Here is a 13093-nt window from a genome sequence, read left to right on the forward strand (position 1 = left end):
TGTGCATTTTAATGATCAGTAAATAGCAGCAGGCAAAATTCTGTAACTGGTTGTTTTTGGCAACTCAAAGCACTGATTCCTCGCAGCTTAATTCATCTTTTCATTAAAAGTAGACAACAGCTTTTGAACTCATATTACTCATTTACAGCGAGTGTGTCTTGGGTCACCCTTCCTTCCTCCTCCTTCACCATGTTTTTAAAATTGACCCCCCAGTCCTAGGTGAAGCTTAGTTTCTTTGGGAAGGGATGCGAACTTAGGAGGCCTGTTTCTTTTATTTGTCACAAATAAAAACCCAAAAGCTTAAGGCAGCTTCTGGAAAGGCGCTGGGTGTCTCTCAGCACCTGGAAAACATCTCTCACACTCTCTGCAGGAGATTTGTATGATAGCGCCACACACTTTATGATAAAAATAAATGTGACAAGCACAATTACCTAATGTAAATAGACTCTTCCCATCACACACACATAAATCTAAATTTTAGAGATGGAAGTGAAAAAAGTCAATCCAAAATCGAAATTCAAAAGTTCAAATGTTTCGAACTAGCATTTTTTTTCTAATGGATACTTAGTCTGCCAATCTCTTTTCAACTAAATCATAATTTCCAAGGACAGCAGACAAAGAATGTGGCAAATAACAAGTGGCCTTCAAACACATCACCAAAAATATATATAAAACACCGAATCCAGATGGAAATGACATTTAGAAGTCCTCAGAAACACTCAGTAGAATTTTCTAAGGCAGCTGAATTTTGCAGGGAACTCTAAATGGGCAACAAACAAACAGTCAAATCGAAATCTAGTTGGGGAAAGTGACAGACCCTGACTTATACCTATCAAGGGTAATGGAAATAAGAGTCTTTTAAGGAAAAAATGGACAAGCATATGCTAGTTCTATGTGGTTGCTTAATTTTTCTGTAATAAAAGTGTTCAACACTAATTCATATAGTTGGTGTTATGTTAACCATTTTCATTTGAGACCTTTATATAATTTGTTTATTCATTTCTAACTAACTCCGGATGATGCCTCAAAAAAAAAAAAAAGTGCTAATAGTCTTCAGTTTGAAATATGGTCTGTATAACATTTTGGAAGGTCAAAGTGTTGTCAAAATAAAAACCGACAGAGTGCCAAAGGTGGTGGGTAGACTTCCAAGGTGATCCACAAGAACCCCACCTGGGGAGTAATAGTATAATTTTCCCCTTGAGCAAAGATGTGATTTGCAAATACAATGGGAATCCCCATGATTAGGTCACTAATCAGTTGATTTTTAATTAGTCAAACAGCAGAGTATCCTGGATGGGCCTGACCTAATCAGGTGAGTCCTTAAAGCAGGGACTGAGGTCAGAGATGGGAAGCATGAGGGAAGTTCTTCTGCTCGCTTTGAAGCGTAAGCAACTAAGTTATCAGAGGGTCACAGAGCTAGAATCTGAGTCAGAGGCTGCCAAAAGAGTGGGTTCAGTCAGTGAGAAAGCAGGAAACTCAGCTGTACAGCCAGTAAGACAATGGGGACCTATGTCTCAATGACCCCAGGGAACTCAATCTGCCCACAAGATGCAAGTCTGGATGAGGACCCAGACCTTAGGAGGTCACAGCCCAGAGGAAAACTTGGCTTCAGCCTTGCAAGATGTGAGCAGAGATCCTGGTCATGCCATGCTGGGCTTCTGACCTGCAGAGCTGGAGCTAACAAATGGGGGGTATTTTGTCACCATATGTACGGTAATTTGCAGTGGAGCACAGGAAACTAACACTGATGTCCTTCTAGGCACTGGGGATGAATGGTTAAGAGCATATTCCAGACTTCCAGTTCAAGATGGCAGAGGACTGTATTTCTTCTCTTGAAAAACCAAGACGGGAAAGGGAGAAAAAGTTAAAAAGCAACCCCGTTTTCAAAGCAAGTAAGAGGTGGCAACTGTAAAGTACACTATAGCGTGTGAAGATGGGTGGTGAGGGGAGTGATAAATCCTGCCTTCGCAGGGGAGGAATCAGACCTTGCAGCCTGGAGAGGTTGTGCAGCCTGCAATGATTTCTCATTGGAAAATGGGCAATGAATGGGGTGGGTCCCAGGGGTACGGGTTGCTTCAGCTGTATACAAGTTGTCAGACCCCAGCCTCTCAGCTCGGTTCTGAGCAGGACTGTTCCCTGGAATGAGAGCTGGGGGACTAAGTGCATGATAAAACTGCCAGTCTTCCCATCCAGTCAACTTTAAAATAAGAGCAACAGTATTTCTCAAGCAGAAATGGAAGGTCCCTTCCTTGGAGAAGTGAATTCTTACAGTAAAAAGCCTCTGGATATCAGCAGAGGTCCTCTCATAGTTTTGACCACACCCCAAGAGGCACTTTATAAATCTATGAGAGATCACACCTGTTTCCCTTCTTTTTTTAAACCTTCTAATCTTGGCCTTTACACTAGCTCTTCTGCCAGCAATGCTGCTGCCCCAGGTGGCCCCATTGGCATCATTCCCCCTTATCAACTTCAGCTGTTTATTCAAATACCGGCTTGCCATTGAGGTCTTCCACAAATATACCTCCCATCCCCAACCCTCCCCATCACTTTCCTTTCCACATACTAAGTTTCCCCTTAGCGTTCATCACTCCATACTGCTTTGTATTTTAGTGATTTACCATTTCCCCTTGTCATCCATCCTCTCTCCGTGTAAAATCTAAGATGACAGAGCAATTTTTGTCCATATAGAACAACACTCAGTAGGTGATCAAAAAGATTTTTTAAATACATAAAAACTAACAAAATTTTTAAAAATAAGAGAAAAGTTAAGGCAATTAAGAAAAATAGAAAGTTGCAAAGTAGATGGAAAGAAACATCACGTACTACTTACCTCTGTGGTACATATTTACATCATCAAAGCAATGAAGACATTATGAATGAATGAAGCCAAAAAAGTAAGCTGTAACAATACGGGAGGATAACAAGAGAATTAGAGGTTTGATAGGTTACATCATCTTCCGCAATCCCGAAAATTAGTGACTCAAGAAATATACACTTAAAAATTTCAAAGGAAAGATGAGAAAAACAGCATAAAGAGTTACAAGTGGTTTCAGTAAAATGTGAGTTCGCTGCTTTTGGTTGTACATATTTTAGCTCTCTTTGATGTTTAAACTCTATGTATTAAATATCATGTCATTTAATAAAAGGGAAAATGCATCTTTGCAAAGTTATAGGAACGCCTGATTCTTTTTCATTTTTATCACAGTGGCTGGCACATGGTTGGTATTGAACAAGTAGCTGTGGGACAGAGGGATGGATTCTGACTATAAATACACATGGAAGATGACTTCTGGATTTCACTTTAAATCCTATAGAAGTAGGATATGTTTTGACAAGAGAAAGGTAAAATGCTTCACAGAAAGCTTTGTGATATAAATAATAGGCGAAAACTATACATGCACTGAAATTACGGCCAAGTAATAGCAATATAATAATGTATAAGAAAAAAAATGTTTTAATGTCGCTGCTACTGCTGCTAAGTCGCTTCAGTTGTGTCCAACTCTGTGCGACCCCACAGACGGCAGCCCACCAGGCTCCCTCCTCCCTGGGATTCTCCAGGCAAGAACGCTGGAGTGGGTTGCCATTTCCTTCTCCAATGCATGAAAGTGAAAAGTGAAAGTGAAGTCGCTCAGTTGTGCCCGACTCTTAGCGACCCCATGGACTGCAGCCTTCCAGGCTCCTCCGTCCATAGGATTTTCCAGGCAAGAGTACTGGAGTGGGGTGCCATTGCCTTCTCCGTTTTTAATATTAGAAAATGTTTATTATATAAAAGAGTGCTGTGCCTCTATACCTATAGTTTTGAGCGGTATCACGTGGCCATATACTGCCACCTAGTGGTAACATCTGTAAGTACAGTCTGGTTTTGGCAACTGGGGGAGACTTCACATTTAAGCCAAAAAAGCTATCCATCTATATCCATCCACCCTTCTTTCTCAATTCATTAACTGAATCCTGAACAGGAGTATAAATACGGAGGAAAAAACAGACAGCAAAGCTAAAGTATTTTATTAATAATTTATTGTCAGTAAGAAAGACTGGTTAATGGTAGTTTTCAGTAAAAACCTTTACAAGACCTTGCATCACAAATATACAGACACTATAAAAATTGTGTCATGGTGGTTTTGGTTCTAAACGATTCTGCAGAAGGTCCTCATTACACTTTCCAATAATGAAAAATGTTTATAATCCTAAAATACAGCAACCCATTTATTTAAGACATGTTCATGGATCAGATCTGTCCTCATCCTATGTACAGCTGGAAATGAATGACTATACTGAAATGTATGAATGAAATGTCCTACTTCAGCTGAAAAGGACAGAGAGTGAAACCCTGGTTATATTAAAAAAAAAAAAAATCAGGGTGCTAGGTAAATGACAGGAACACCACCAAAATCCGGTCAAAAACAAAATGTACGAAGTTATCTTGAAAATCTAGGGGAAAACTATGAAAAATCAAATCTGTACATAAAATTTACAAAAAAAAGGAAAATTAAAATAATCAAATCTATATAAATACATGAATCATGCTAACGAGAGAGAGGAGAGCTGATTTTCGCTTCATTGTTTTAACACGGGACGAATGTAAATACAAAAAAAAAAGTCTGGAAATGGAGCGGCGGAAGTCAACCGCATCCGATGACAGTAGGTCAGGACACTGGAGATGACAAACAGGTCAGGAGGCGCGGGCGGGGGTTCAGTGCAGCCATGCCCGGGGGCGGCTCCCCGAAAGAAGGGGCGCAAGCTCTGCTGCAGAGAAGGGTGCAGGACAGGGCATCCGCTGCAGGGATCGCTCTAGGTTCGCTGGGGTTCAGGCACTTGGGGGGGCGGGGGCGGGGGGCGAGTCTGCGGGGTCAGACCTCCGTGTGCTGCTGCGAGTCCAGCGGAGGGACTGTCACCTCCTCGAAGGGGCCGTCGTCTCCGCTCTCGTAGTCACTCATCATGACCTCCGACTCGGCTTCGCAGCACGCGGACACGTCGGAGCAGGACGCCGTGGAGGCGTACACCGACAGCGGCAGGCTTTCCACCGCGGGGGCTTCAAAGGTCCTGGGGTACCCCGCAGGGTAGGGGGCGTAGGGTTCTCTGCGGGCGCTGCCGTCACCCGCGCCGGCTTTCTGAGGTTCGGACAGGTCCACGGCGTAGAAGCTGGGCAGGTACTGGTTCGGGTGGAACCTCTGCCGGCCTCGGGAGGTGGAGCCCGGGCTCCCCGAGGCCGGCGCGTCCCTGGGCGGGTGTATGGATTCGAACTGGTCGCTGAACTCGGGGGGCAGGGGCGGGAGCTCGTCCGCGCCGGGGAAGTCCTCTGGTGGGGGCGGGAAGTCACTCTCGATGTCGTAGCCTCCGGGGTAATAGTCCGTATCGATGGCGTTGGGATCGGCCGAGTACAGGGGGGTCTGCTCGTCGATTACCTCGTAATTGGGGAATTCCTGGATGTCCGGCAGAGGAACGCTGGGCATCCAATCCGATGTATCCCAGTGATACCCTTGTTGGAAAAGAAAACCAGATGTTAAAGTGTTTTCCTCCCCAGCGTGTGCACCGCAGAAAAGGGCCCAGCGTATGCAGCACGCACAGGCGCAAAGGCATCCGTCCCCGCGCACCGAGGGCCACCGTCAGGGCAAGCCTCGGTCCCTGCTTTGACCCCCTCCCCTCCCGTGCCGGTTCTGAGACCCTCTATGAGTTAGGCTCTGCTCCTGAAATGAGGACTTAACAGTTTTAGGTAAGTACCTAACTTTCAAAGAAACGTTAAGTTTTTAATAGAAGAAGCAGTATGCTAGCGCCTAGAGGACATGCACTTTTCTTCAAATGATTCCAATCATCCTTTCAGCTTTCCTACAGTCATTGAGAACCCTCTGCCCTCTATGAAGAAGAGTGTTAGTTCAGCCTTAGGACCTTGATAAAGAAATTTTGTCCTTGCAAAAAGGCGTCTCAAGAATGTCACCTGATCTGCACTACTTGTCATTAAAAAAAGATACCAACGAATGTGTCTTTCAGATAATAAAAGTAATCACTAGCATGCAAAATTTTTAAAGTAAATTTCCTTTAGAATGTCATAAACTTAATGTTACAATTGTACTATTTTCCATGAGTCCTCAGAAAGACAATAAATTTTATTAATTTAGTAACATAGCAAAGCGTGCCTCAAAATCAAACGAAAGGCAATTAAACATTGACAAATATAATACAAATGTAAAAATTTTTGATAAACTACAGTAATTTTGTTTCTTTAAAAAGGACTAAGGGTCATTTTCAACTATATAAAGGTATAATTATTAAAAAAAAAAAATCCTTCCAATTTGGGGGTAGCCTCCCACCCCAGGATTTTTGAAATCCTTTGGCAGCCAGTGAAGGTGAGGCAGGCGCGTTTAGAATGCAGGCCACAAACAAGTACGCAGTAGTTACGGTGCAGACACGTGCAGCAAGTCAGCACTGGGTCAAGTCTCCGCCCATTTGTTTAGTGAAAAATCAATGAACAACTGGCATGCATAAGTCACCTCTTGATTTGCTGAGGTCAGGAGCAGCCAAAGACTCTTTTGGTTGCAGAGTAGAGAGAAAAGAAAACACTTGTAATTAAAAGAGAAAGACAGCTGAAAAGGCAATAAAGATAAGTCCATAACACAATATAAACTGTTTTATAAAGGCCCAGTCAGCCATGTACTGTGCCTTCTATGCCATTATCTATGAAAATCCCAAACGGTGAGAAACTTGTGTAGCACAAGTAAAATGGGACGTGGGAGCGGAGGAGAAGATGAGGGATGATGAACTAGGGATGTGGCCGGGAAACTTGGACAGGATTTTACTTTCTTTCCCTTGTTTCTGGCAAGCTACTCCTGAAAACACAGAATGTTGTTAGGAGTAATTGAAATGCAGTCTACAAGGCTCTAATAAAATGTAAACTGATAAGGAATTTAAATGACCCCCTCATGTTACTGGGAAATATTACAAAATCATTTTTTTTCCTAAGGCTGGGTAACATAAGGTTGCTTAGGTGATAATGCAAAAGACATAAGCTAGAGCTACATGAGAGACCCAAATTTTATAGCACAATATAGCCTTCACATGTCCATAATTCAGAGAAACCACGAACACACTTAGATACTGATGAACAGCTAAGAGAAAACCTCACCAGACCTTGCCCTAGTTGAACATGATTTTATATTCACATTGTCCACCTTTCCTTAGAGACACCGTCAGCTGACTTTAACCCTGAGCCCACCCAAATCTGTCTGGCCTCTCCCTCTCCTGGAGTCCTTGTTTTGCACACAGAACTCCAGCATAGGGCAGAGTCAACGTGAATCACGTGACCGTGGAGCAGGCTGCTAACCCTGGCTAAGCTTCAGGCTCTTCTCTTTGAAATAGAGGTGGAAATCCCTTAGTTATTATGAGGATTAAATCAGATAATGTAGGTCAAGCACTAACCATTGACTATCATTGTAATTCTTACTGTGGAAATAAATGACTAGTAATTTTCTAAACTAGACCCATGCTTTCCATGCATTCAATGATGCTCTTGAAAACCCAGTGATAAAGTAACTTGGAACAAATAAGATTTGATTGACGGTTCTCTTCTAGGAATTTAAATCAAAAACTGAAAAAATTGTGGTGATTTCTAAAACATGAGTAAGCCAGTATTTAGCTAATATTTACCTCTGGAACTAATCTTAAAAGCCTGCTAAAAATGTGGTAGTTTCTTTCCAAAAAGGATTGACAACTTCTGTTTACTAAACAGCCATTCCATTATTCTTAGTTTTCCATTTTAAATTCAATTTATATTTAATATGTCAAAGATATTTTTCAACGAAAGAGATTGCCATGAAAGAACTATTCGAATTCTGTTTCTTTAAACTCAGTCAATATATTATATAAATATTAGGGTTTCATCATGGGAGAACTAAGATTCAGTAGACAAAATATAGATCCCCTTCTGATACACCAAGTAAAGACATGGTAACTTCTTGGAAACTAAGTGTAAGGCTCACTAGTAACTGAAATGAGTAAGCTGCACCCCATCAAACTTGGCTTGAAAGCATCCTTCTCTCACCTATGTCTCAGCAAACCTATTTGTTATCCTAGCAGAAAGGATTCCCTAAGCTTCGTGGGCTCCCAGTGGTCTAGGCTAATGGGTCTCCAAGTGGTTCTCTAAGTGGTTCTTAGACCAGCACCATCAGAATTAACTGGGGGCTGGTTGGTTAGAAATGTGCATTCCCAGGGCCCCAACCAGATTTGCTCAATCAGAAATCTTGGAGTTAAGGCCTAACAATTAAGCTTTTCACAAGCCCTACAGTGATCTGATTTCTAGTCTGAAAATACCTGTGCACTTTGCATGTGATAATTCGAATTCCAGTGCACTGATGGAGGGCTAATCTGAACTAATTTAAGGCAGGAATTTCTTAAAATTTTGAACAGATAAAGCTTCCTATGAAATGATTTTTACTCAACCAAATATAAAAATATTGCCTTCTATCATCTTCTACAATTTTCCTCGACCATACATTCCCTCGAAAATACAAAAGGGAAGAGTCAGGTATAGGCAATTACAAAAAGCTGTGTTATACTTAATTTTACTCCTATTCACATGAAGAGAATTTTCTATATTAAAACATTTTTTTAGATAATTAGAATTACTTTTAACTTCTTCATACTGTTCCCTGGAAAGGCAGTTGTCAAGACCCTAGGGTGACTTCTGGCAACTGTGTAAATTCACTGTGAACCACAAAAAAGTAACAAAGACCACAGACATAGGTAACATATGTAACATACATATATAACGGTATTTTGCAACACCTCTGGATGATGAACGGACACACCTGAACAGCATAAAAGTATTCAACCTCTTCAGAAGCATCACATAAGAACTTTGTACAAATGGCAAAAGCACACCACTCCAGGGACAGTCACTGTGAACACTAACACAGAACACACACACAACTATACCTTCTTCAGTCACCATGTCAACGACAGCATTGACAAGGCGTATTACAGTCACTATGGAAGCTTGTGAAAAGGCACAAGAGCAGTAAATTAGAAAGACCTTCAGTGAGTCAGGAAACTGCATTAAAAATGATTTCTGCATATTATACAGTTTCTACCTCATAGTTTAATGACGTGAATACTTGAAACATAGCTATATAATTATGTATGATCTTTGCACTTGTTCCTTATATGTCTCAGATTTTTCCAATCAAGTTATATATTTGTTATCATTAATCAAAGGAATAGAGTAACGAGTAACCATACTATACTGTAATTTAGGAAAAGAACTTTCAGCCATAAATTTGTTTCACAATTACAATTATGAATCAAGTCGGGACAAAACAACCCTGATTTTAACATCCCATGGGCAAAAGCTTTCACATTCAAAGAGTGAAATACTTGGCTAAGCCAATTTTCTGGGTCCATTTAATACACGCATACATTGTTTGTGGGAAAAAAATTAAGAGCTGCATAATAAGTTAAAATATGCAATATGAATACAAAAATGGCTTTGTCTGTGTTCTCTGTACTCCCACCCCAATTTTCTTGTCTTTCTGCAAACGAGTTAACAGCTGGTGAGCTAACATACCAGCAGAGAAACGCAGACTGTCTGCCTGGCTGCTTCCTGTGTAAATCCCCTTTTCATTCCTCTATTAAACTGTTTCAAAGTATTTGTGCCAAGATAAGTAAGTGTGCACGTAATAGGCAGAAGGATAGCCTCCAAAAAGGCCACATCCTCGCCCTGGGAACAGGTTACCATCCTTGGCCAAAGGGACTTTGCTAATGTGATGAAGTTAAAGAGCCTGGGATGAAGAGACTCCCCTGCATGATCTGTGCAGCCCCCATGTAATCACAAGGGTTCTTAAGGGGAGCAACTTTCCCAGCTGTGGTTGGAGAGCTAGGACTACAGCAGACAGACCGGTGAGGTGCAGTGTTGCTGTCTTTGACAGATGGAGGCCATGAGCCATGGAATGTGGGGAGGTTCTAGAAGCTGGAAAAGGTACCGAACAGGGTCTCTCCTCTGGTGTCTCCAGAAAGGAGACAGTCCTGCTGATATCTTAATTTCAGCCTGCTGAGACAAGCGTCACACTTCTAAACTGCAGAACTGTAACAAATCTATCTTGTCTTAAGCCACTAGGTAATCTATTACAACAGCCTTAGAAGACTAGAAATATGATTTAAATATACTCTTAATACAGGCTTCAAATTTATGATTCATAATGATTAAAATTATGATAAAGGTTAAAATAAAGACACTCCTGGATAGTATATTTTTTCTCACATTGTATTATCTGGCAATTAATTTTCATAACTAGTTTGACCATAGCTTATTAAAAGTATCTAGGGCTATTAAGAAGAATGATGTTTCAGTTAAAAGAAAAAAAAAACCTAGGAAAAGAAAGAAAATACTGGCAAAATTCTGAGATTTATGAAGAGCATTTAAGGACAAAGATATAAATTATTATATGAATTGGCAACTCTATAATGTTTTAGAATTAAACCTAATGAAAGAAAGAATTCTACTTTGTTGTTGGTTTGATAAGCAGAGCTCTGTCCAAATACTTTATCGCTTAATAATAAACACTGTTGCATCTTCATATCATATATAACATGCATATATCACATGCTTGAAATGGCTCAGGAATGAATGGAACACACATATGGCCATCCTTAGTTTCAAAATAGTCTCTGCAGTGTATTATGGACCATCTACTCTGGGTTTAAAAACAATCAAATAATTATTAGTGGGTTATTTCCTTCCATCAATAAACTGTTTACACATGGCATTTTTATGCAAAAAAATTACAATCAAACTAATTCTGACATTCAAAAATTTCCACTAAAAATTCACTTTATAGGATTTCTGGATACTGAGTTTTCTCTACTGGTATGTGCTAATATGATAAAGCTGCTTATCAATGCCATTCACCCTCAAAGAAACAAAACTGTCAGCAAAGATCCCACTGTCAAAACTTTCTTCATTAGAAATATAATCCAACTTACTAGCAATCTCTTAAACTGCGCTCTCAGTCAGTACGCTCTGATCCAAATGGGAGCTGAGGCCGCAAGGGAGTCGGTGGGGAGAGACAAATAGAACCTTGTAACAATCACAGGTGCTGCTCAAGTTGCCCGTGTCAGACTACCGCATCTCCTCTTAGGGCTGTGGGGGTGCGAGCGTGTGTGCAACGCAGGTGTGCTCAAGGAAGCTGGTACGAGGTTTTTTTTTTTTTAAATCCACATAACTTCTATAGCATTCACTGTCATGGAAGAAAGGTCGATGCAGAACTAACCGATCAGACAGAGCTTATCTTTCAATCAGTTACATTTTCTTTCTTATTAGGACCAGTCACTACCGTTCCAATTCCTAAGCATGAAGGACGTTTTCAACATCGTCCCCAGCGGACGTTCATGCAAGGCTGTGTAACTGTGGTCGGAAGTGAAGTGTGAAGACCGTCTGAGATGGAACAGCGACTGTGTCCCTGTCCTATGTCACGTGAGCGGGGCTGCGGACGGTGAGCGCTGCGGATGCGTGTTTACTCACCATTGTCATCACACGACTCCGACTGGAAGGAGCTCAGGGAGTGCACTTCGGACAGGCTTTCCCGGGCGCTGTATGGCTGAGATGGCTTCTCCTCCAACGGCTTTTTGGAGAGACAAGGATCAAGATCCACTACTTTAGCTAAAAGGAGATGACAGACAAAACAGTTACATGCCACAAAGGCAGGAGACTCTCTTTTCTTCCCTGCTGTATGTATCCTGACACGAAGCAAGTGTGACCCGTGGACTGCCTGGGATTTATTCAATAAAAGAACATTGAAAGAAAAAAAAAAAGAAACATCTCCAAAACAGAACAAGATACAAAATATAAAACCTATAAATATAGCTTGCAGACTCATAAGAATAGAAATTCTCAATAAACCGGCCTGTGGTGGAGACTATCAGACAACATGGGGAATTAAAATTTTATTTGAAAATGGTAACATATAGCTTTTACAAGGCACCCAATAGACATCAGGCCACTTAAATGTTGTTGCGTCTTCCAGCCACATCTGAGAAAAAAAAAAATCCTATCATGCAAATGCCCTCCCAATTTTTCTGTCATAAAAATCCCCCCACCAATTAAAGTTGAGAATCCAGATCAATTACAAAAACGAAATGATCTTTCCAGATGAATGGAACACAACTAGATTCAATTCCTAAATTAAAGCAACATCGTGGCCGCAGTGCTAGGTCAGGGATGCGAAGCCAGGAAAAGGTTCCCAATTGTACCAGAGCTCTGTGGAGTCTGGGCACGTTCCTCACTAACAAAGACGCTACCCTACCGCGAGGTCAGAGACATTTTATCGAAAAGAAGAAAACCATCCTTACTATCATAGTCGAAGTCCCAGCTCGGTTTCTGGATGGAATCGCTGTCAGAAGGAGAGTTTGAAGGCGGCGGGGGAGGCAGGTTTGGGGCCACGCTGCAGACAGCCACGGCTTTCCGGTGTCCATGCATGGACTCAGGGTTGAAGGTGCTGAACTCAGGGTGCTCGGGTATAGCCGACCCTTCGAAGGAGTTGCGGTCAAGGTTGTTTCGGGAGTCACTTGGAATGCTTGGGGTGTAGGAGATGGGCCGGACAGGCACCTGGGGTGGTATGTCAGAGTAAATGTTCTTATTCAGCTTGGAATCAAAATACGGTCTTTGCAAGAAAGCCGCGCTGGGTCCCAAGTGTTTGTCCTCGGGTTCGGGCTGGGGTTTCTTCTTCCGTCTGATCATCTTGCGGCAGAAGACGAACACCAGCACCAGCAGAAAAATGCCCGTGATGAAGACAACGATGCCGATCCCCTCGGCCAGGCCGATGTTCCAGGGGGTCGACACGTACTGGTTGGGAGCCATGTCTTCACAGTGTTTCCCCTTGTATTCGTGGCTGCAGTTGCAGTGGTAGGAGCCGTGCGTGTTCTCACAGAGGGCCCCATTCCGGCAGGGGTTGCCAGCACATTCGTCAACGTCGCTCTGACACCTGCCGAGACAGCCCAGGGTTAGGAGAGGCCTTGGCAGCATCATAGAGACTAAAGGCTAATCATCCCTTCCTAGTAAGACTCAGCCAACACTGACCTGGGCTTCCCAGGTGGCACTAACAGTAAA

The 13093-nt window shown here is 42.0% G+C and overlaps 1 protein-coding gene across 6 annotated transcripts in view; it reads right to left on the reverse strand.

Annotated features, from left to right (window-relative positions):
* Window positions 1–3995: 3995 nt before the first annotated feature.
* FAT1 (FAT atypical cadherin 1) overlaps window positions 3996–13093 on the reverse strand; it is a 121645-nt gene continuing 112547 nt past the window's right edge. For 2 of the 6 annotated variants that reach the window (XM_040243104.1, XM_040243102.1), the window contains 5 exons: window positions 12337–12968; window positions 11510–11647; window positions 8929–8988; window positions 6489–6524; window positions 3996–5479 (listed from right to left, as the gene is read on the reverse strand). In XM_040243104.1, the coding sequence (XP_040099038.1) occupies window positions 4851–5479; window positions 6489–6524; window positions 8929–8988; window positions 11510–11647; window positions 12337–12968 (1495 nt within the window). In that variant the 3' untranslated portion in view covers window positions 3996–4850. Of the gene's footprint in view, window positions 5480–6488; window positions 6525–8928; window positions 8989–10971; window positions 11025–11509; window positions 11648–12336; window positions 12969–13093 lie in introns of those variants that run through there. The other 4 variants (XM_040243106.1, XM_040243105.1, XM_040243103.1 and 1 more) reach the window with 3 other exon arrangements.

This window comes from Oryx dammah, unplaced genomic scaffold (assembly GCF_014754425.2).
Source record: "Oryx dammah isolate SB20612 unplaced genomic scaffold, SCBI_Odam_1.1 HiC_scaffold_7, whole genome shotgun sequence".
Classification (NCBI taxonomy): Eukaryota; Metazoa; Chordata; class Mammalia; order Artiodactyla; family Bovidae; genus Oryx; species Oryx dammah.